The 26,114-nt window shown below is 31.3% G+C and overlaps 2 protein-coding genes across 2 annotated transcripts in view; both read right to left on the bottom strand.

Moving 5' to 3' along the window:
- Positions 1 to 1,006: 1,006 nt before the first annotated feature.
- On the bottom strand, positions 1,007 to 11,134 carry LOC108757434 (H2.0-like homeobox protein). Its single transcript, XM_018501849.1, has 4 exons — positions 10,986 to 11,134; positions 10,445 to 10,651; positions 1,351 to 1,538; positions 1,007 to 1,177 (listed from the first exon to the last, which is right to left on the bottom strand). Exons 1-4 carry the CDS (start codon positions 11,089 to 11,091, stop codon positions 1,007 to 1,009), a joined length of 672 nt encoding a protein of 223 aa, XP_018357351.1. The 5' UTR covers positions 11,092 to 11,134.
- A 1,767-nt stretch (positions 11,135 to 12,901) lies between these two features.
- LOC108757433 (uncharacterized) overlaps positions 12,902 to 26,114 on the bottom strand; it is a 13,598-nt gene continuing 385 nt past the window's right edge. The window contains exons 2-4 of the mRNA XM_018501848.1: positions 25,876 to 26,031; positions 16,342 to 16,628; positions 12,902 to 13,039 (exon numbers count right to left, since the gene is read on the bottom strand). Of these exons, the coding sequence (XP_018357350.1) occupies positions 12,902 to 13,039; positions 16,342 to 16,628; positions 25,876 to 26,029 (579 nt within the window). The 5' untranslated portion in view covers positions 26,030 to 26,031. The remainder of the gene's footprint in view (positions 13,040 to 16,341; positions 16,629 to 25,875; positions 26,032 to 26,114) is intronic.

Raw genomic sequence — 26,114 nt, 5'->3', positions numbered from 1 at the left:
ATATTCGAAATAGTTCTTATCTTTAATCGTTCATAATATGGCTAAAAAGTAAGGTATTGAAATAAAAAAAAATGCATTTTATAGAGGATGAACAATATATATTCATGATACCTGATCGAAATTTCAAGATAACGTTAACCTTCTTTATTAAAAAATATGTCGAATATCGCAAAAAAAGCTATTTTTTAGGTATTAAACCTCAATTATCTTGGAAATCTCTGACGTGCTAGAATTTTTTCGTTTGCGGCATCGTTTTCAGCATTTAAAAATCTATAAGAGACACGTAGTCCGATCCAAAGAACTTGAAAAAAAAATTTTTTTGTAAACTAGTGTAATCTTTGCGTTTTATATATTTCATATTACCGTTTAAATTATGTTAGAACAATATATCTGCGTCTTCATACCTACATTTTATATTCTTAATACTGAAGAAGGACCTGTGATCATGAAATGTATGTTAGTTTTTTAATAAATGTATAATTTATATATAAATTTTATATTATTTTTATAACTTTTTGTGAGTTCGGTCATTGACCAAATTTTTGTATAATAAATTTAAATATTATTTAAGTATTAATCAAATACATATTTAAATATCATTTTTGAAGTACTAGAAATAGCTGAAGTCAGAGAAAACCCGCTATAATCTTTTTGATAATATTTCAAAAAAATTGCGGATTCTTTGTGTAACATTTCATTAACCTTCCAGCAAGGTTTCATGTGTAAGAATCGCGGACATTTTGCTATTCCAGAGCTGTTTTAAAAATATGGTAGACATATTTTGCAATTTTTATGAAATGTTTTATTTTTCCGTTGAAAAATTTCTGAGATATTTCTGAAAATTTTTGGTGCTTTATGGAATTATAATATAATAAATTGTCATGTTTTAATAATTTTTATAAACTTTTGATAAATTTTTATAAATATAAATTAATTTTAAAATAAAGTTATCTTTTTGTAATATACATATATGTGGAAATTTCATAAATTTAATCATAAATCGAATTTAATCGATTTCTATATTTTCTTCGTTTCTTTGTATTGTATCATTGATGATAGATTTAATTAATTTTTGCGGAAAATCCTTTTGTGTGGAATCTGGACCAGCAAATGTAACATTTTCGCTCTCTCTTGTATGTCGCCATTTCATCCGACGATTTTGAAACCAAACTTTAACCTAATAATATAAAAAAAATTTAGTTAAAAAGAATTGTATTATTGGTATTATTTCATTAAAATTTCATTTAAATATTATTTCCTTTATGAAATCAGAAATATTATAATTTTTTTATTTTACAAGAGTTACAAAAAAAAAGGTTGACATGTCAGATTTCATTTAAATCATATAACCTGTGCATCGGTTAGACCTAAAGTCGCTGCCAATTGTCGTCTGTCTGGTTTTGTAATGTATTTTTGTAGAGAGAATCTTCTTTCCAAACCTTTTCGTTGTAGAGAACTAAAGACTGCTCTAGACCACGATCTTTTTCTTCGTGTGTTTATTTCTGAAGAGTTTATCATCGAGGAAGATGAAATAAGTGCTGAAAAGTGTATATTAAGTATCACAATTTGTTCCAACAAATTTTACTGAAAATTTTATATGTATATTACAGTTTAATAACTTCATATACTAATGTAATATAATATGTTTTTAGTGATCTTTATTAATATGTGTAACTCTCAAATTTGCATTAGATATCCATTTCATAATATTTGAAATATATTAAAAATATTATTTTCAAAACATTTATTATAGAATTATATTACTATTCATTTTTTTTTTCAGAGAAGATATGTTTTGGAAATGTTAAATATACCTATACCTGAGAAAAAAAGAATTCATGAAATTTTATGAATTAAACAGAGATAATAAAGAAGAATCATGAGAGATAAACGACTTCTATTAGTTCGATGAGTATCAGTTTCTTTAAAGGGTATAGCGGAATAAGCATGTAAAATCTGCCTCCGCACCAATTAGGCTTAAATTGGTATCATTAGTTGTGGTACTCCTAAGATGTAAAACTTCCCCAAATATTAGCCTCGAATTTTTTGTGGAGTTATTGAAGGGGAAAGCGAAATAAAAAAAGTGGTTTTCTTCGGAAACGACTGTACCGATTTTAATGAAAAAAATATATGTTGTAAATATCATTTAGATAAGTTGGAAAAACTTTTCTGAAATTTTTACGATGAAAACAAAACCATTAAAAAAAGTTTTGAATTTTTATGAATTCTTTTTGGTGATATTTTTGAGTGATCACTTTTATACTCATGAAAATAATCTGTAGACTCTTTACTTTAACATATATATTTTTTAAATTAATCAGAGTGGTGAAACATGGTTAAAAAAAACAATCATTCGCGCAACGCCGTGTCGACTGGGCGGCCGCGGCCCCGGCGCGCTGAAGCGCATGGCGGCTATTGCCCAGGTAGCACATGTTAATTGGTTTCATATACGTATTATAAACGTATGTATAGTTTCATAACCGTAAGAAACCAATACAAAACGTTGTACCAATAGAAATGTTTCTGAAATCATAATTTAGAACCGTAAGTACAACGTTTCTATATATACGTTGAAAAAAATTTGTGTGCGTCGTGTGTGCGTGCGCGCGCGCGTGTGTGTGTAATGGCCAATAAATCTCAATTTTCTCTCTCTCTCTCTCTCTCTCTCTCTCTCTAGCTGTCTCTCTCTAGCTGTCTCTTAAATTACTTATTATAATTATTTAATTCTTGTCGATCCGAATAAAATCTTAGTATTGGTTATATACGCTGCCTGCAAGAAGCGTTATTGTTCTTACATATAGGGTAAATTAGGGTATTATGGCCATACGGAAAAAATGGCCACAGACTATAATTTCTGCAATAATTAATTGATAAATAATCCATTTTTATAGTCATTCTTAAAGATAATCAATATTTATAGTAGTTCATATGAGTACACTGTTCAAAATAACAATATTATAAATATTATCTAATATTTTTTCTTTCGACTATCTGCAAAGTTTTGCAAGTGTCTGCTAAAAATTGTTATAATGTTTAATAAATTACAGTTAAGCTGCCGCATAATCAACATTACATACACAATAAAAGTACGTAAATTGCAAAGTGACATATAATTAATACTTTTATTTTCACTATTTATTTATAAATACTAGGGCTATCTTTATTAATATCATACATGGCCATCTTTTCCCTAAAAATCAGATAAGATGGCCAATGTGTACTTTGAAATATTTTGATAAAATTAAAGTTGTGTTAAGTATTTTCTCTTTAATTTCGATAGTATTTGTTATTTTAAACTTCAGTGAAAGTAATATCCCAAATATTGTTAAAAAGTAACAAAAATAAATGTACGTTTTTTGCATTTTAAAAAAACTATGACCATCATACCCAAGTTTACCCTTACGGAAAAAACTCTTAAAATTTGAGTGTTTACACTTTAAAAAACACTGAAAAAATACACTCAAGGTAACACTCAATTAATGATTATTTTGAACGCTCAACCTGAGTATAACTCTCAATTTGAGTGTTATTGATGACTTGAATGTTGAGTGTTAATCTCAACTTGATAGTTAACTTGAGTGTCAGGGTGAAATCACACGATGCGGAAAATGATTGCGGAACAAAGAATGCGTCATTCAACGGACTCAACAGTTGAGTGAGTACTCGCTGTTATTCGTATATTCTTCTAGATCTAAAATTCTGATTGGATGAGCTAAAAGAATACACCAATAACAGCGAGCATGGCACTCGCACTCAACTGTTGAGTCCGTTGAATGCGCCCATTGAAACAACCAATTAGCGCTATTCGGAATAACGCAGAATAAAGCTGAGTGGTTACTTTTGTGACATATTTTCTTTTCCGCACCGTGTGATTTTACTCTTAGACCCTACGTACAATGGAGGAAGTATTATTATAGGAATAGAAATAAATATTAAAATTACAACTTATCAGAAACCATGTATTCCGGTATCTGGTTATATAACTGGTATCTGATAAGCCGAAATCTTAATATTGAGTCTTATTAAACTATTATTATTAAATTATTATTTTAACTATTGCGAAAATTGCAAAATGGTAGAGGACTTTTCGACTCAGTTTAGTCCGCTCTATCTACACAAAAGTGATTGGCAAAAAAGGTTCGAACACCCTGTATATATACAATATAGGGTGTTTGAAAATTATCGGCTAATCGATCACGAGCAGGTAGAACGGACCGAATTAAATCGAAAAATCTTATACCATTTTGTAGGTTGCGCAATAGTTAACGAGATATTAACGTTTAAAGATAGCCGAATAAGCGCGTCCGGCTGACCTACTGCTGTCGAATATACAACCTACCGTCCCCACCTATCGCACGGCGCGCGGGCCGCTGGGAGTGGGAACTGCCACTAAACGTCTTCAAACGATTCAAACGGCACACCTAGGGTTGCGTTCGGAAATATCACTCGGGTGTCTCCATATATCATCATATCCTTGTTTAACAATGGGTTAACAACAAGGATAAAACAATACGCGGGGACACTCGGGTGATATTTCCGAACGCAGTCTAGCAGGTCATCCCCACGCCCAGCGGCCCGCGCGCCGTGCGATCGGTGGGGATGGTAGGTTGTATATTCGGCAGCAGTAGGCCGACCGGACGCCCTTATTCGGCTATCTTTAAACGTTAATGGCTGCGGTCCACTTGACGCTACAAACGCTTCGAAACGTTTGAGCAACCAATCAGAACAAAGACTTTTACAAATTGACTAGTCAAAAACGCTTCGAAGCGTTTGTAGCGTCAAATGGACTGCAGCCAATATCTCGTTAACTATTGCGCAACCTACAAAATGGTATAAGATTTTTCGATTCAATTCGGTTGTTCTACCTGCTCGTGATCGATTAGCCGATAATTTTCAAATACCCTGTATATATATAAAGGGTGTCCCATAACTCTCCTGACAAATATCATGGACAGTTAGAGCGGATTAAACTGAAACGGAACGCCTTCTACCATTTTTCAATTTTCGCAATAGTTAACGAGATATTTATTTATAAAAATATCCAAATTCGCCCGGCCCACCACCAAATCCAAGCGCGCGGCTCGATAGGACCGCTCAGCGCGGCGCGCCGCGCGCGCTCGCCGTCGCTAGGCACGCGTTATTTATAAGAAGCAGCAATGGTCGTCGCTAGACATGAGTCGCGAATAGCGTCGAATTTCCAGCTATAATTATCCTTTGAGCCATGATCATTCTCTGTTCATATCAAAACGAAATCTTCGTACGAAAAATTTATTTTTGCATGCACGTATGTTCGGAAACATTTCCGAAATTACATTAGAACATATTAGAAATTAATATCTCGGTTACGAAAATTAGGAAAATTGAGAACTCTTTCCAAGAACACAGTTTAGTTCGATCTAAAGTGAACTTTCGTCGCGCGAGTCTCCGCGTTTTAAATTGTGAATTATTTCCTGAATATTTGTATCATAACAAAATTATTTACGACATAGAAAAATTGTTTGCTTGCATTTTCTGTGTGCGTGAACGTGCGTACAGAAAAAAAGCAATTCTACACAAAGTCAAAGCAGTTACTTAATATCTCTTCTTTAGGAAGTAATCTTTAATAAAGAATATTTATTTTGATAACAATCCTAAAATGTACATATGGCAAGCGTGTTACTTTTTAATAGCATAAAAGAAATTTAGTCTAATGTGTTGAATTCTTAAAAAAATTACGATTTTTAATGAAAGTTAAAATTATGTCGTGACATAATAATATTTCTATTAATTAGAACTATGTCGGAACATAATAGAAATACGAAATTTTTATTATGTCGCGACATAATGTTAACTCGGCGAATTAACATTATGTCGCGACATAATAAAAATTTAGTTTTTAGGTAAACTCCATATTTTCGGGGTGCTTTTTTAACGTGAGTCCCCTCGCCTCTCACGTTAATAAACCTCTCACATTAACAGAAAAGAATTAATTAATTCTGAATTGTCGTCACTATCCCTTTCAATGGCTGGAATAGAATAATCGTTCTTAAATATATCACTGACAGTATTTTCCGTTATCTCGCTAAAATTATCTAGATAATCATCTAGATGAAAAAATGGCTTTATCTTATCTTTATCTAGATTATTAAGAATATAGATTATCTTTATCTTATCTTAGATAAAAGAAATGTTATCTTTTTCAAACTAAGATTGTACAAGAGTATTATAAGAAAGTTCCAAAAATTGAAACCAACTGAAATTAATACATAAAAATGAATTTTTAGTGCACAAAAATGAAAATAAGAGAAATAATCTCCAATGAATTTGATCTTAACAAATGTTATCTAGGACATGATCCTGAACAACATTCAAGAGGTTTAGCCGTCGGTCGGACACCTTGCGTAATGCTAAAGCCAGCGGTATTATAATTTTCAAACCTTATAACTCAAAAAGTACCTTATGAAAAAATATTTTATTATAGTGTTTTGGAAAGCTCTCGAGTATGCTACAAGAATATGCAATAAAAAATGGGGGTTTCATTTAAAAAATTCATGTTAACCTTGACCAGACCTTGGTAGTCCCCTATTAAAAATCCATTATTTCCACCTTCTTTCCCCTAAGAAAACCTACAACATTTCATATAAAACTTTTTCTTGTATCTCTCTTAGTTTCTGAGGTATTCGCCTAGGTTAAAATGCCTCACCTTGTGTATTGTAGCCTTTCGAATTGTTTTTCCGGACAATAAACGCAATTAAATTACTCTAGTTATCGCTAATTAAAGCGACAAGCAATTTTAATAATTTGATGCTACAATCATATTATAAAGATGTTAATATGTAATAAATTTATTAACATATTATAAATATGTGTTAATAAATTTATTAAAAGTTTTTCAACATATTAATATCTTTATAATATGATGCCTGATTGTAGCATCAAATTATTTAAATTGCTTGTCAATTTAATTTGTGATTATTAAAGTAGTTTAATTGCGTTTATAACCCGAAAAAACGATTCGGCGCGCAGTTCGAAAGACTACAATATGGTATACAGGGTGCGGCATCAAAATCCGGACAAATTTCAATTTAAATTTTTCGCTATATTGTGCCTCCGCCAGTGGTTGTTGTTGGCGTCCAAGAAAACGTGATGTTTGTAGTAAACAGTTATATTATCAAAATGGCCGCGATGTTGAAACCAAGTGCGGAGTATAACCGAAGATCCGCGATCATCGAAGGCCTTCGCGCTGGCAACTAAACAACTGAAATAATTCGGTTTTTTGGATACCCGATTAACTGTTTATGACATTGTGGCAAAATATACGGCTTCAGAACACTCCAATGAAGATTCTAGTATGCCAGCGAGGAAGATTCACTCGAAAGAACGCACCGCGAGGAATCCCGCAGTCGTCAAAAGGGCTCCCAACAGCCCAGATTTAAATCCCCTGGATTACTATGTATGGAGCGTAGTTGAAAGGGTCACTAACAAGTCTCGGCATCCCAACGTGACGTCATTAAGGACCGTTATTGAGGCAGCATTCGTCGGCATGGACAGCGCTACATTGCAGCGTGCGTGTGAACGCTTCAGACAGAAAATAGAGGCCATAATTCAAGCTAATGGGGGATATATCGAATAATTATGCTCTATAGGGATCCCCCAAGTGCCATGTAAAAGGATTTTTTTTAATATTTAATTTTTCATCAAAAACATTTTGTTTAAAGAAATTGTTCGATTTGTCCGGATTTTGGTGCCACACCCTGTATATATACAAGTGCATATATGGTATATATGTATAGTAATTCAAGATTGAATTATTTAAGCAATTAAGATCCAGTTTCAACCGTTATAGGCATTTTCATTTCTATCATTGATTGTGTTTTTATATATGCGGTCTAAAATAAAGATTTTTAATATTGTTAATATAACAAGTTAAATGAGAATTAATATAATAATTTATATATTATTAATATTATGTAAAAATATGGAAGAAAATAGGAGTAGCTTAAGAGAAGGTTAAATGTTTAATAATCACATTAAACTTGTATCTAATAATTCAAAAATTGATATTGCTAAAAATTAAAATTATATTCTATTTCTATTATTATATTACATTTATAAGCTTATTATTTAATTCTTATAAACAAGGTTTGCTAAAAATATGGGTAATTCGATATTGCTATAATAATACATACAATTGCTAAAGGAACGGATTTATTAAATATGTCTATTTTGATATACCATTTTTATAAATTATATTTACATATTATTATATATTTATTATTAGATTTCTAAAAATTTTTCAGAATTTTTTATTAATTTTTTAATACTGCTTTTCCCTATTGGCAACTATTTTTATCAATATGAGAAAATGCGATACTAAAAAATTCTGAAAAAACTCTCAGAACTCTATGAGAAGAAAATAAATAATTTTTGTCACTTGCTGTTTTTCTGTAAAGTTGATAATGCTTGAGTAAAAAATTATTGAAAACCACTATTCGGCGATTTTTAGTAATTAATATCATTAATATGCTGTTAACTGTTGCAAAAATTGTAAAATGGTAGAAGACTTTTCGACTCAGTTTAATTTGCTCTACCCCTATGCGACACTTTTACTTATCGACCCTGTATATTAATTAATATACCCTGTATATTAATTAATTATATATACAGGGTGTTTCCTCTAACTTGACTGTCTAAAATATTTCCGTTGTTTTTAATGATACGAGAAAACCAAAGGAGAAAGTTGTTCAATTCGAAGAGGCACGTATTATGATGACCAAAAAATTTTTCTCTAGGTCATATTTTTTGAGATTTCAAGGTCACTTCCACTTTTTTAAATGGAATCGTATGATTTTTTTATATAGTATGATTTTTCTAATTATTTTGAATATAAAAATATTATGATAGTGATACAAAAAAAAACAATACAAGTTTACGAGATATTTTACACTTCATTCTAATACAAGTTTACGAGATATTTTAAACTTTATTCTGGCACATGTTAACATAAAATAATAATCGTATCTTAATACTTTTACAAACAGAATAATGAGATGAATCAATTGGTGGAAAGAAAACGCAGTTGCTTATTTAAAAAATTATCCACTTTGCATACATATTTTTTTAAAGCAACTATGTGTTTTCTTTTCAATTGATTTATATCATTATTCTGTTTGTAAAAGTATTAAGGTACGATTATAAAAAAATTAATAATTTACGAATTATTTAACATTTTATGTCAATATATGCCAGAATAAAGTATAAAATATCTCGTAAATTGATTTTTGGTTTTTTAATAATACTATCTTAATACTTTTATATGCAGAATAATTAGAGGAATCATATTTTGTAAAAAAAAATTATACACTTCCATTTAAAAAAGTGGAGGTGATTTTGAAATCTCAAAAAATATGACCTTTTGAGAAAAATTTTTTGGCCATCATAATATGTGCCCCTTCGAATCGAACAACTTTCTCCTTTGGTATTTTCTTGTTTAAAAACAATGGAGATATTTTAGATGGTCAAGTTAGAGGAAACACCCTGTATATTAAGAATATATATATATGTATAAAAATTTATATACTATTTCATTCTTAAATTTTATTTTATACGAAAAAAGTTTATATGTATGTATCATTAATTTTATTGATAGTGGAGAAGAGACGAGGGATAGGAAGGAACAAAAAATAAAACAAGATAGAAGAGATAGAGAATAAGTAGCTTTAAACAAAAAAAAGAATAAATACGAGTACTACCAGATTTCAACCAACCAAGAAAATGCGCATAGAAACCGCTGTTTACACCATGTATAAACGCTGGGTGGCACTTAAGATGTCGTTTAAACACAGACAGGAAACACGTGAAGACACTGACACGTAAATATTTTGTTCTACTTGCTCCCGAATATCAGAAGTACAAGATAGTATATCCATATGGTAACATTTGTTAATGACGTAACTTGCGATGCTCATTGTCAGTTGAATCTTTCCAAGACATTGTTACAAATATTTACAGAAAAATTCTGCTTAATATTCAAATGTAATTAATTAATACTTTCTGATAAACTAACTTTTGTGAAAATATTATACTATTAGACTTATGAAAAAATAATTGGAAATAATTGGAAAATTACTCAAATCGAATATTATACATTTTTTGGTACATAGTTTTTTTTACTAATTCAATTCACTAATATTTTCCCACAAGGGAACATTAAGAAACGAACTAACTAAAATTTGTGCAATCTTAAACAGTTATGAACGATGCTTTAAATAATAAACTTGCTTCGAGAGAGAGAGAGAGAGAGAGAGAGAGAAAGAGAGAGAAAGACTTTATTTTTAATGAAAAAGATCATTCTCTACGATTATAAAAATATTCAATACTTCTACGCGGTACACACAGTATGTAAAATATTAAATTTATCTAATACAAATTTTGAGCAAATTGAGCAATATTAAACGTAATTTACCTTTTGGTATGGGGCGTAATGGTGCTGGCCGATATAAAGTTCCTAAATTCTCCATTAGCCCAGTATAAGATGCAGATGTGGTACCCTCAGATAATGACGAATAGGCATGCGGGAATGAAATGCAAGTTCTGACAGTTTCGCATTGTTCACAACTTTTGCAGGGACAACGTATTGGTGGGAGTTGTATTGGAAGTGGCTTAAAAATATCTATATCAACGTATCAACTTAGGTAAATTAAAAATTATATAAGATATATAAATAATAATATATATATTATTTAATTGTAATAATATAGAACTTTATTACTGTTACACAAAGAAATATTAAAACTAAAAACTACAACTTTTATTTAAAAATATGTTTAAGAAAAAGTTAATATACTATATACGTATAGGTTCGATTAAAAGAAGACGTAATTGATGCATAAATTATTTTAAAAAATTTGTGAATAAATTATGTAAATCAGTTATAATAATTATATTAGAAGTGAACAATTTCATATAACAGTTGTAAATTTTAAGTAAGTAGTGTAAACCTTCACCTATTTTTCTTGTGGAAATTTCATTCGATAATATGCGATCTATACCAAATTTTAATTGTCTTGAATAATTAGAATTATCCATGTTGAAAGCATTAACGTCATTCATCGTCTCTTCCAAACTTGTCAAAAATTTGCACGGTATCTGCGTTAACTGCATTTATAACATTTTGAAAAATATGCGTTTGTATTTTGTGCCCGTCTTTTTTATATAAAATGTAAATTTACACAAAAACTTATTAAAAATAACATAAAATGAATTCTAGTATAATGTTCGTCAATTAATATAACTTATACTTCACTATGCACTTTAATTCACTTTCTTCAATCACTCTTTATATAACACTATTTTTAAATGCACACAGTTACGTTAAATATTGGTTTAATGGAAATAAATTTGAGAAAGAAGAGACTCTCTCTAAATGAATTTATTAATAAAGAATTTATCACTTTCGCAAAAAATATTTGAGAGAATTATAGAAGAGCATAAAAGTGAATGAGTGAATGAAACTCTGACATGTCGAGAAATTTCTGGCTGAAAAAATTACCACCGCCAGTTGTGATTTCGCTGGATTAACTGGATTGGTCCACGAAAATACTGGTAGGCGGGACTATAAGAAGATTGGTCTGGTCAAAATGATGAGTCGGATGCTGCGGATATAAATGTTAAGCTAAAGTAATATTCTTCGTGAGAGAGAGAGAGATGCTTTGAAAAGATAAAAAATAAAAATTATAGCAATGGTAATAATAACAAATTGTCTTTAATGTACGTTAAACTATTGATTTTATATTGTATAAATAAAATCTGTGTGTGTATGTGTGTGTCATACAGTTTTTGATTTCTTCAATTGATCGTATTTTGCTGTTTTAAAATATGAATTATTTTGGATATTTTTTAATCGACATTTTGTAATATAAAGTCTTTAAAAATTTAAGAACAAAAATTAACTTAGATATTCTATTTTTAAGTATTTCAGCATTTTTACTAATAATAATATTATAATGATCGTAATAAGCATTAAAAACTTATAGTTTCAATTTGATACAATTCTATTAAGCACCATAATTATAGCTTGATTAATGTAATGAAAGCACTTAAAATGAGCAAATTAAAAATAACTATAACGAAATAGATGTTATACCTTATAATTGCTACTTTCAGACATGAAATTTTTGATTAATGAACGTCATGTAATCAGAAATTTCGAAAAGCTTTTTATGTACGAGAATTCATAGTTATGTATCGATGGAACAATGGTATAGAGACATATGTGTAGTCGATGATATCTTTGCAAGAGCCATATGGTTATCTTTACGTGTAGGTCTGCGGAGTACACAGCCACTTAGATGTTTATTTGAAGAGCCATGTTTGAAGCTGCCTCTCTACCTACACGCTAAGAATATTCTTCGAAATATGTACATAGCATGGTCTTCTATTCGATTTTATTAGGTTTTAGGATTTTCAAGAGTCTGCATATTTGCATATGCTATGTATTTCTTAAATAGAATAATTAATCGATCGGTATAATTTTTAAGCACATTATAAAATTATAAGAAAAGAAAAATATAAGAAAAAGTTCTTCAAGGATCTATTAATTCATTTTATTGTTATTGTTTTACTCATTCGGATTTCACGATTATATCTATGTAGTTTTAGCGCCATAATAAAAGCAACTAACTTCATAAATAATATTGGAAATGATATTTTATTAATTAATTTTTTGCAAAATTTACATTTAAAATTTTGCTGCACTTTTTAATGAAATATTTGTTTTAATTTATTACAACCATATGCATGTATTATTATGTTATATATAATTACGTGATATATAATATGTTTTTTTTTTTCATCATTTAATATAGTAATATAGTCATGAATAAATAATAAATCTGTAAAACACAGACTTTACAATTCGTGGTCAATTGTATAAGGCGTAACTTCTTGAAAGCATAATCATTCCTTCATAGAGTTTGTCTGTTTCGAAGTTATTTTCCATCGGATCGAATATTAAAATATTTCGTTTGGGGCGGTTTAGTTTTTGTAGACTTTGTAGATTCTGGAAAAAATAATTAATAATTGTTTGCATAATTAAACATGTTTATATAAAATTAATTCGTATTCTTATCATAAATATCAAAAGATTTTCCAAATAACTAGGGTAACTCCGGTATATGCGCCGCGCTGAAATTTACGCCGCGGAAGTCAGACAAAATAGAAGGAGTGGGGGTAATTTTCTCGCAACTACTCTGTTACATCCCTTATGGAAAGCGACACTGAAAATTAAGTGTTAACATTCAACTTTGAGTATTAACACCTGAAAATTAGGTGTTAACACTCAAAGTTGAGTGTTAACACTTAATTTTCAGTGTCTCTTTCCGTAAGGGATGCCTTTATGTTATATTAGTATTGAGTTATAATTTCAGCTTCTTACTGTTAATATTAATGAAATTATTGTGAGTCGAATCGATTTGTCACTGTGTGTGTAACAAGGAGCATCATCATAAATTATAATCTACTTAAAATGATTACTGTAAGGTGCGTAAAAGACCTAGTGGTTATTTCGTGATACATACGTTTAGAGGAATAGTAAAGCATGTTGTATAGAGCAAAATACAAGTGCTTTGCTTTCGTATTCTTTGTTTAGTTTATTGAAACTCTTGCATTTTTGCCATATATCCCACCCATTATCTATTAGGTGTACAACTTTGCTTCCGCCGTTTTCCTATAGATGGCTTTAGCGGTAAGTGGTGGTCGAAATAAATAGATCATAGACGTCATACAATAAACTTGAGCATCTGTCAACATAACCCCATAGAAACATTAGTCGATTTGTGTCTGCATCATAAAGTTATTCTCGATTGAAAATGTCAGTTTACGAGCCAAATTCTCGTCATTTGCGGGAGGTTTTAATTTTCTGCTTCAATATGAAGAAATCTGCGGCTGAGGCTTCATCGAATTCTCTCAAATACTTATAGTGAGGCCGCTATTAGTGAAAGAACATGTCGTAAGTGGTTTCAACGCTTCAAGAACGGTGATTTTGACGTCGAAGACCGGCATAGCGGTGGAAGAGAGAAGGTTTTCGAAGATGCAGAATTGGAAGCATTATTTGATCAAGACTCGTGTCAAAATCAAGAAGAATTGGCACGATCATTGGGAGTAACTCAACAAGCCATTTCAAAACGCCTCAAAACCATGGGATTGATTCAGAAGCAAGGAAATTGGGTGCCGTACAAGTTGAAGCCGAGAGATGTTGAACGGTGTTTATTTGCTTGTGAAAAGCTGCTTGAAAGGCAAAGACGAAAGGGATTTCTGCATCGCATTGTGACTGGGGACGAAAAATGGGTTCATTACGATAACCTCAAGTGCAGAAAATCATGGGGAGTTTCCGGCCATGCTTCCACGTCGACGGCCAAACCGAATATTCACGGCTCCAAGGTCATGCTCTGTATTTGATGAGACCAGCTCGGCGTAGTGTATTATGAGCTGTTAAAACCGATTGAAACAATCACAGGCGATTGGTATCGAACGCAATTGATGCTTTTGAGACGAGCATTGAAAAACAAATGGCCGCAATACAACGAGAGACACGATAAAGTGATTTTGCAGCATGACAATGCTCGACTCCATGTTGCGAAAGTGGTCAAGACATACTTAGAAACGTTGAAATGGGAAGTCGTACCCCACCCGCCGTATTCTCCAGACGTTGCTCCCTCTGACTATCAGTTGTTTCGATCAATGGCACACGGCCTGGCTGACCAGCACTTTCGGTCTTATGAAGAAGTAAAAAATTGGATCGATTCGTGGATCGCCTCAAAAGATGACCAGTTTTTTCGACGCGGGATTCGTACGCTGCCCGAAAGATGGGAGAAAGTAGTGGCCAGCGATGGACAATACTTTGAATCATAAATGTATAACCAGTTTTTTACAATAAAGCCTCAAATTTCGAAAAAGAACTTCGGGGGCAAAGTTGTACATCTAATATATATAGCAAAAATGCAAGATTTCAAAAAGTATAGTTTTTAATCTGAAAATATTTCGGATTTCTAATATTTTTTTCATAGTAGTAGACAGTACAAAGTTTTTACTGATATCCCTAATAGCATAGAACATTGGCTATACATTGGCTAAGATTGGCTAAATATTGATTATATTGGGGATACATTGGCCAAGATTTCCCAATGCGATGTCAATATTGGCTATAAAATAAATGTCAATGTATAGCCAATATTGCATGTCAGTCATTACACAATATTGGCTATATAATATAATATTTATTTGTCTTTATTATTGGGTATAAATTGTTTATAACATATATGTACAATTAAGTAACACATTTATCAATCGAAGAAATGGTGTAGCACATAACGCAGAAGACTCATTGTCCACAGGTCCCAGATTCAAATCCTATAGGTAAATGAATTTTCACTCAATTATGTCTAATATTGATTAGCCATTATTTCAAGAATATTAGCGAAATATTGAATAACAATATTTTTAGCCAATGTAAAACATTGGGTAAAAATTGAATTCCCAATATTGGTCAAATATTGTTGAAATAATATTGGTCCAATATTGTTGAAATAATATTGGTCCAATATTGTTGAACCAATATTGGCTAAATATGACTAGGCGTCTACTTTACAATATTGGACCAATATTAGAGATTAAATTTTTACCCAATATCGACAAAATATTGGAAAAACAATGTATAACCAATGTAAAACATTGGGTAAAAATTGAATTCCCAATATTGGTCCAATATTGTTGAAACAATATTGGCTAGATATGACTAGGCGTCTACTTTACAATATTGGACCAATATTGGTTATCCAATGTTTTAATATTGGCTGTACATTCGTTTCCCAATATTGCGCCAATAATTTGTGATACTAGGGATATTTCGTTTACTTTAAACATAGTAAATAATACTTAATAAATTAAGTTTTTGATAGGTGCGGTATATACCGGAGTTATATATATATATATATATATATATCCTATAGCTGCAGTTCTTTATACGTATACCAATAATCTTTAAACAAACATACAGCTTCTTAAAATATAACAGCTTATTTAGAATTAAATTATAAAAAATGTAAAAATATCTTACAGAGAGAGAATAGTACAATAATAAGAAATTGTTCTTCTATTTATAGTTATATGAATAACTATATAAATAGAAAAGTTATATTTAAATGAAAAAGTAAAATTAATTTATGTTAAATTTATAACAAATAAACTTTGCAGCTATAAAAATGACTATCATTTAAATAATTACTGAATAGATTTTTTAATTGCTTAGTTTCTAATAGTAAGAATTTTATTATAATCATTATACAAATTTAATTTAATTATTACTGAAAATATGACGACATTTCCGTTTCCATTTCCATTATTGCGACGAATTGCTGTAATTATGAGTGTAAGGAGATAACCACCGAATGCCAGAAAAGAGAGTGCAGTTATTGCCAGCTGAAAGATCTTCGAAATCTTTGTGTCCTTGCCTTTTTCATCATAGTGTTCTTCGTGTCGTCTTATAGGTTTCTTGTTATTTTTCTTCAATGACATTGACAAAGCCTTTGGCATTGTCCATGGTAATGTTCTACTGGACACGATATTTTCATTTTCATGTTCGTTATTAATATCTATGAATAATATAAAAATAGACAAGTATAATAATTACAGCTTATATTTTGGGTTGGTCAGAAAGTTCGTGCCGTTTTTTAAGCTCAAAATTATACATAAAATATATTTGTTGTTATTATACCATTCAATAGAGTTTTAGCTTTAAAAATTGGTTTTTTAAAGTGCGATGATTTTTAACGAAGTTATGAGCAATCAAAGTCAAAATGCTTTTTTTATTTAATTCACGATAACTCAGTAACAAAAAATCTTAGGAACATTTTTAAAAAACGATTTTGTAGGGAAAACTTTAAGTTTTTACTTGGATAAAAAGTCGAAAATTTTTATAAATTTTTTTTTGGGCAAATGATAGACCAAAGTTAGAAAAACATTTTCCGTCTTTTTCAGCTCGTAGTTTTCTGTATGTAAAAATTACCAAATTCACAAAAACTCAAACAACATAGTAACCTTTCGAAAGTAAAGATTTCAAGCTTCAAAACCGTTTTTTTTTTATTTAAATTTTATTTATTTTTTACGAAGATTTTGTAAATACAATTTGGTGCTAAAAAAACGCCACGAACTTTCTGATCAATCCAGTACATGTACATAATAGATGTCAATATTATTTTAAAATAACATTTGATCATTTTTTGATAGTAATAAATTATATTAACAAAAAAAATTAAATTATTCTAACACCCTTAGTCCAGTCGTCAGAGGCAAAAATACCACTGAACCTCTAAAAATGATCCGACCTGGCTGAAATTTGGTATGAATGTCCACTAGTAGTCTCCAAAAAAGATGCAAAAAAGTTTACCACTTGTACCCCCGGGCTTCGTCAGAAATTGCCCCCTAAAGGGGGTAAAAAACGGAAAACATCGGTTTCCCAGAAATCTGTGCATGGAAAAAAAAAAGTTTCAAACAAAAAATGTAGCTGACACGATTTTGAACAAAAAAGTCACTTAATATTTAACATCTGATCGTCCCTAAAAAGTTTATAACCCCCCCTTACCACCCCTCCCTCGAACAGGGAGTCGGAACCTTTGCATTTTTAGGCGTATTTCAAACTCGTCATATTTTTTCCAAAACATCAAAATCGAAAATTTATAGTATAGGTACTGCAGTTTATACTATAAGAATTAAGATTCCATACATATTTGTCATCAGATTTGATAAATTTTATTCATATATGGAAAATGGCAAAAAAACGGCCATAACCTCGAAACCTTCATTTCATTAACAGATTTGAACAATCTTACTTCATTTGTGGTAAAATATTATTGTTCTATCAGAAAGCTGAACTCTTCCCCTTTAAAATGCGTTTTTATTTGTCCCTGTAGGTCACTGGGAACAAAAGTTATTGAATATTTACCGCGTACTTGATAAAAATTTTTTCTTTTATCAAATATTTCATTTCTCGCGCGCAACTGACACTCAAAATAATTCGTTACTTGAGTCGTTTTTTCTGAGAGAATGGTTCACTTTACAAAGAAAGTGGTAAGGAACTTTTTTGTTCAAAATCGTGTCAGCTACATTTTTTGTTTGAAACTTTTTTTTTCCATGCACAGATTTCTGGGAAATCGATGTTTTCCGTTTTTTACCCCCTTTAGGGGGCAATTTCTGAAGAAGCCCGGGGGTACGAGTGGTAAACTTTTTTGCATCTTTTTTGGGGACTACTAATGTACATTCACACAAAATTTCAGCCAGGTCGGATCATTTTTAGATGTCAGATCTCTGACGACTGGACTACCTAGTAAGATTGCAAAGCAATAACAAAACAAATACAAAGTCTACAGATTTAAACGAACATACAAAGTGACAACCGATTAATTTATTCTATTATTCCACTTCTTATGAGATATATACAGCACGTACGTTTCGGACTTAACTTAACCCTAATGTTGCGAGGGAAGGAAAGAATCGGGAAAGAACCAGGGAAAAAACCTAGGAAAGAACGGGAATGAAAATTTCTTCCCACGCTTTGAGGGAAAGAAACCGTGATCACCGTATTTTCTTTACATATGACGACATTGGCGACAATGGCGATACTATCAGTTAATGCGAATCAACGCATATCAGTTATCTTAACTATCTATAGTATCTATAATACTTATGTATATCTATGGCCTATGGTTGTAACATATCTTCAAGTGTTAACTATTAAAATTTTATTTTTAATTTCTCGTTTATTTTATGTTGCTCTTTGTTCCATACAAACTCGATGTATGTATGCACATATTATGTTAAGAGAAAATTTTTTATAATTTTATTTATTATATAGCAACTTGTTTCTTTAACTTAATCTAATTAACTTACTGTAAAAGCATATACTGGGTGTTATCCAACGACAGGTATACAGGTAACACAGTGTAACACTGTGTCTTACACAGTGTTCCAACTATGACACAGTGTTACACTGTTCGGCACTGTAAAAAGTTAAGTAGTAAGCATGTAAAATACGTCCATGTTACCAACTTTTCAAAAAGTTATTTGGTAGTCGTATTTATTTTGCAATAAAACTTTCAAAAATTGCCAATTCTGGAAAAATTATAACTTAAGTCTGAGTAAAAATCATAAATTTATTATTGATACGCTAAATATAATTATAAGAATAAGAATGGAAGATTACAATGCATTCTGGTGTTACATTAAGAAACTAAACTGCGTTTCAACAAGTATCTTATACATAATGGAACATAGTGTAATGTTCTGTGTCCTAGCTGAAAAATAGCCACTATTGTTATTATTATTTGTGCCTCCTTTTTATTGTATGCTGTTATATTTTGTATTTTTTAACATTCCATTCAAGAAATTAATATCAGCCCTTACGGAAAAAACTTTGTATACTCAAATTTGAGTGTAAACCCTAAATTTTGGGAGTTTACTCTAAAATTTGTGTGTTTAGACTTAAATTGTGAGTGTTTACCAGATATGTAAATATGAAACCGGAATTTACCAATAGATGGCTATAGCTGTTAATGTATTTGCCGTCAGACTGCGTCATTGACGCCATTTCCTTGTTCTGACATCTGACAAAGATTTTCAACTCACAACAATACAAGTTTCATACAACAATATAGTTTGTAATAGCGTTGAACATGTCGAATTTTGTGCCTGGAAACTACGCGATTTGCGAACAGCATTGATTTTCTGTTACCATTTGAAGAAAACTGCTGCAGAAGCTCATCGAATGCTTGTCGAAGCTTACGGTGAGCATGATCTTGGTAAATCATAGTGCTTTGAGTGGTTTAAAAAATTCAAAAGTGGCGATTTTGACGTGAGAAACGAAGAACGTGGAGAACCACCGAAAAAGTTTGAAGACAGTGAATTGCAAGCATTGTTGGATAAAGATGACGCTCAAACTCAACAACAACTCGCGGATCAATTGAATGTGACACGAGAAGCCGTCTCCATACGTTTGAAATCCATGGGAAAGATCCAGAAGATGGGAAAATGGGTTCCACATGAACTGAATGAAAGACAGCAGGAAAACCGAAAAACCACTTGCGAAATGCTGCTCGCCAGGTACAAAAGAAAGTCATTTCTCCATCGAATTGTGACTGGCGATGAAAAGTGGATATATTTTGAGAATCCTAAGCGTAAAAGATCATGGGTAACTCCAGGCGAACCATCGACATCGACTGCAAGGCCAAATCGCTATGGACGGAAGATAATGCTCTGTGTTTGGTGGGATCAGAAAAGGTGTGATCTATTATGAACTGCTAAAACCTGGCGAAACCATTAATACTGAAAGCTACTGACAACAAATGATCAATTTGAATCAAGTTTTGCGTGAAAAACGACCAGAATATCAAAAAAAGGCACCACAAAGTGATTTTGCTTCATGATAATGCACCATCACACACAGCAAAACTGATCAAGGAAACCATTAAGGCGTTTGGTTGGGAAATAGTATCGCATGCGGCTTACTCACCAGACTTGGCTCCGTCCAATTACTACATATTTGCATCGATGGGACACGCACTTTCTCAGCAGCGCTTCACTTCTTACGAAGATGTACGATAATGGCTAGATGACTGGTTTGGCTCAAAAGAGCAACAATTTTTTTGGCGTGGCATCCACAAATTGTCAGACAGGTGGGAAAAATGTATAGCTTGCGATGAGCAATACTTCGAATAAAATATTTTTTATCATTTTCATGCAATAAATTTGTATTTTCTATTAAAAAATTACGGTTTCATATTTACATACCTGATACACTCAAACATTGAGTATATACACTCAAAGATTGAGCGTTCACAACGTTCACACTCAAGTTTGAGTTTATACACTAAACATCTAAAGATTACCCTCAACACTTGGGTACCCTTACGGAAAAAAATCTGAAAATTTCAGTGTTTATACTCAAATTTGGGTGTAAACCCTAAATTTTGGTAGTTTACTCTGAAATTTGTGTGTTTACACTTAAATTTTGAGTGTTTACACTCAAACATTGAGTATATACACTCAAAGATTGAGCGTTCACAACGTTCATACTCAAGTTTGAGTTTACACATTAAACATCTAAAGGTTACCCTCAACACTTAGGTATAAAACGCAATAAATGAGCGCAAACCCTAAACCTTTGAGTGTCTTCAAAATTGAGTATATAAACTTAACAATTATTTGAGTTTTAATTTCCATGATTAAGATAATGAGAAAATATTGAATGTAGATGCCCGCAAATATTTGCGTACTTAAAAATAATGGCGTTTACAATTTAATATTTGTTCTGAAATTTTAATGTGTTTTGAAACTTTTATTCGTTTTGAAATTGGTATTTGTTTTGAAATTTTAATATTTATTTCTATTCCTATAATAATACTTCCTCCATTGTACGTAGAGTCTAAGGGTGAAATCACACGGTGCGGAAAAGAAAATATGTCACAAAAGCATCAATCAGCTTTATTCTGCGTTATTCCGAAAAGGGTTAATTGGTTGTTTCAATGGGCGCATTCAGCGGACTCATCAGTTGAGTGCGAGTGCCATGCTCGCTGTTATTGGTATATTCTTTTAGCTCATCCAATCAGAATTTTAGATTTAGAAGAACATACGAATAACAGCGAGAGCTTACTCAACCGTTGAGTCCGCTGAATGACGCATTCTTTCTTCCGCAATCATTTTCCGCACCATGTGATTTCAACCTGACACTCAAGTTAACTATCAAGTTGAGATTAACTCTCAACATTCAAGTCATCAATAACACTCAAGTTGAGAGTTACACTCAGGTTGAGCGTCCAAAATAATCATTAATTGAGTGTTACTTTGAGTGTATTTTTTCAATGTTTTTTAAAGTGTAAACACTTAAATTTTAAGAGTTTTTTCCGTAATGGTATGACACGCAATAAATGAGCATAAACCCTGAACTTTTGAGTGTCTTCAAAATTAAGTATATGAACTTAACAGTTATTTGAGTTTTAATTTCCATGATTAACAATAATATCAAGAATATAAAAGGGCAAATTAGAGTCAAGTTCGAATATAATATATGTGTAACACGTTAAAAATTTTTTTACATTCCAATAAATTGATATAAAAATATAAATATAATTTTAAAAACTTAATGTTACATTGTGTTACATTACATGTGTCGGCATCATAATTGTGCCATCATCAGATACTTAGAATTCGCAGAATAGAAACGCATTAAGAAAGTCAATGGCCTAGTTTAAACCCAACGACCTGACCTATCCCTTACGGAAAAAACTCTGAAAATTTCGGTGTTGATACTCAAATTTTAGTGTAAACCCCAAATTTTGCGAGATTAGTCTGAAATTTGTGTGTTTATACTTAAATTGTGAGAGTTCATACTCAAACATTGAGTATACACACTCGAAGATTGAGCGTTTACAACGTTCACACTCCTGTTTGAGTTTACACACTAAACATCTAAAGGTTACCCTCAACACTTCGGTATCCTTAAGGAAAAAACTCTTAAAAGTTGAGTGTTTACACTTTAAAAAACGCTGAAAAAATACACTCAAGGTAACACTCAATTAATGACTATTTTGAACGATCAACTTGAGTATAACTCTCAACTTGAGTGTTATTAATGACTTGAATGTTGAGTGTTAATCTGAACTTGGTAGTTAACTTGAGCGTCAGGGTGAAATTACACGGTGCGGAAAATGATTGCGGAACAAAGAATGCGTCATTCAGCGGACTCAACAGTCGAGTGAGCACTCGCTGTTATTGGTATATTCTTCCAGATCTAAAATTCTGATTGGATGAGCTAAAAGAATATACCAATAACAGCGAACATAGCATTCGCCCTCACCTGTTGAGTCCGCTGAATGTGCCCATTGAAACAACAATTAGCGCTATTCGGAATAACGCAGAATAAAGCTGATTGGTTGCTTTTGTGACATATTTTCTTTTCCGCACCGTGTGATTTCACCCTTAGACCCTACGTACAATGGAGGAACTATTATTATAGGAATAGAAATAAATATTAGAATTTCAAAACAAATAAAAATTTCAAAACAAATAAAAATTTCAGAACAAATATTAAATTGTAAACGCCATTATTTTTAAGTACTCAAATATTTGCGGCATTTACATTCAATATTTTGGCATTTCTCTTAATCATGGAAAGTAAAACTCAAATAACTGTTAAGTTTATATACTCAATTTTGAAGACACTCAAAGGTTTAGGGTTGATGCTCATTTATTGCGTGTCATTCCCAAGTGTTGAGGGTAACTTTTAGATGTTTAGTGTGTAAACTCAAACTTGAGTATGAACGTTGTGAACGCTCAATCTTTGAGTGTATATACTCAATGTTAGAGTGTAAACACTCAAAATTTAAGTGTAAACACAAATTTCAGAGTAAACTCCCAAAATTAAGGTTTACACTCAAATTTGAGTATAAACACTGAAATTTTCAAAGTTTTTTCCGTAAGGGTTTATTTCTACTATTATGTAATTAAAAATTATCTTATACCCTTTCTTGCTTACATAATGACTTTCCACGCTTCGCGTGGGGATAGGATGGGAGGTGGGGTGGGAGTCGCTTCGCGTGGAAGTCGTGCGCCCCCAAGCAGGGGAGAAGTGGGATTGGAGTTGCTTTGCGTGGAAATCGTGCGTCCCTAAGCAGAATTAAAACGTTATTTCTTCAAACTTTTTTTGTTAATAACTTTTTAACAAATAACGAACGACGGTTAAAACTTGTTGAAGATTGCTCAGGGTCATGACCTTGACAACACATGTCAAGGTCAAGATCGTCGGCGGTTGCTCCTTTTTTCTGCAGTTTTACCCTGCGTTTTGTTACTATGTTTTTACTTCGTTTTTTGAATATCTGAAGATAGCATAATCATAATACTAAAACATGTAATGTAATATTACCAAATATCTTATAGTCAGTAATTAAGAATGTACAGATTTTAAACGATTCACATTATATATTGTATATCAATTGTTCAAATTTGACTCTTATATTCTTTCCTACTTTCTTGATATTATTGCTAATTAAAAGCTTTGCATGTGACAATCAAGGTAATGACGTGGGAATTTCGATAAAAGTTATCTATTCTGATTCAAGTAATAATATGAAGGTTTCTTCATCCCAATATATCCAATATATCATATATTTATAATAGTTTTAATTCCTCTTCAAAAATTATTACGTGAAAATTATTGTCACAAAATTTACTTAACCCTAGTGATATGTATCACTTGTAAAAAAGATTTACATTGACTGATGCCACAAGTTAAATTCTACTGCCTTCTTATTCAGCCGTATTATACAGCCTCCTAAAAAAAGTAATATCTAGTAACTTTAATCTTTAAAAATATTTTTATTAAATACAGATGACCTTTGTCGTGATATTTAATTTGATATTTTTATATATCCTGTTATAAGATGATGGGGTTGGTGCTGGAATGTTTTAAATCTAAAGATTTACTTAACTCTAGTGATATGTATCATTTATCATTTATATAAAAGTTTGATATTAGCAAATGGCGCCAAATTAAATTCTGCTAATGCAATGTTAATTTATTATTACTAGTATACAGATGACCATCGTCGTGACATTTATTATTAATAAACCCAAAAAGAAAGTCATAGTAACTTTAATATCATATAAACTTAACTTTTTTAAAAAAAGGTAAAGAAAGCACTAAAAGGTAAAGAGTGCGAAAAGGTAAAGAGTGCGTTTCGAAAAGAAGCATTTATATATTTGTATTTGTAAAATCTAAATGATGCTTATTGAAAAAAAAACTGCTGTACCAAATTAAAAAATAAAACTCAAGTGGTACTCAATATCTGTAGTAACTATTAGCACAACAGAAATACAAACAATTTTATTACATAATAATTTATGAGTCTGAGAAGAAAACTGTTAAAAGCTACCCCCCTCTCACCTACAATAAATACAATCAATGTTTTTAATTTAATTAAGCGTGACGTTTTAAAAAAAAAGTACGTACAATAAATATAATCAATGTTTTTAATTTAATTAAGTAGCGTATTTGTGTAAAGTTGTTACAATATATCAGGCAGATAAAAAATTTCGCTGTTGAGCAACCTTATGAACATGCTCTCTATTACCTTCGAATCCTATTAACACAATCGCAGCTTGGCCCAAGAAAAAATTATTAGAAGTTACTGCTTTGCAAGCGTAAAATCAGGTGGAGCTATATTTTCGGCTCCTTAAAACGCGAAAAATCGCATATGTGAGCAGTGGGCGCAGATGGGATTGAACCCGGATCTACAGATTGCGAGTCAATTACGCCGAGTGGTAAGCCACTCGACGTCTCAGTGTCACGCGTTCATGCTTATATATATATATATATATCTTTCTTGTTTATAATTTCTCTGATCATAATTAAATTATGACATCGTATGCATTCACATTACCGTTAACTTGATGGTACATATACATAATTTTTTATAATTTGACGTTAGCCGCTCTCGCCATAGACCAAAGAAGGTTTACAATACGAGTTTTATAATATGGACATCAACGTATATCATGACTGCCTACTGACACCGTAGAGGAGTATTATGTGACATTTGTGGCGTTTGTATGTAAGATGAGATCCTTTAACAATTCGGTCTATTATATTAAACTTACGTAATTTTTTTGAGTTGCTAAAGACAGCTAAATTAAGTCTGAAACGTGCGTGCTGTATACATGTATACCTCTATCTCATAAGGAATGGAATAATAGAATAAATTAATTAATTATTACCTTGTATGCTCATTTAAATCTGTCGACCTTGTATTCTAATAATAAATTGTTTAATGAAAAAGATTTACAATGATTTACCATTATTGCTTGCAAGGGAAGATCTTAAGTGAATCAGTCTATTCATTGGTAATTCGCTTAAACTGCGAATCTCATTCAGATATAAAGATGATTGATCTCCAGATGCCATTTTCAAAATGTAATATGTATGAAGTATTAACAAACCGCAATACATAGCTGAATATTCAAAAATTTGTGATTATTAAGATATAAATATTAAAATATAAGTATTTGCTCTCTCTCTCTCTCTCTCTCTCTCT

The sequence above is a fragment of the Trachymyrmex cornetzi genome, unplaced genomic scaffold, assembly GCF_001594075.2.
Source record: "Trachymyrmex cornetzi isolate Tcor2-1 unplaced genomic scaffold, Tcor1.1 scaffold1426, whole genome shotgun sequence".
NCBI classification, from domain to species: Eukaryota; Metazoa; Arthropoda; class Insecta; order Hymenoptera; family Formicidae; genus Trachymyrmex; species Trachymyrmex cornetzi.
This window is presented reverse-complemented; position numbering and strand designations above follow the sequence as displayed.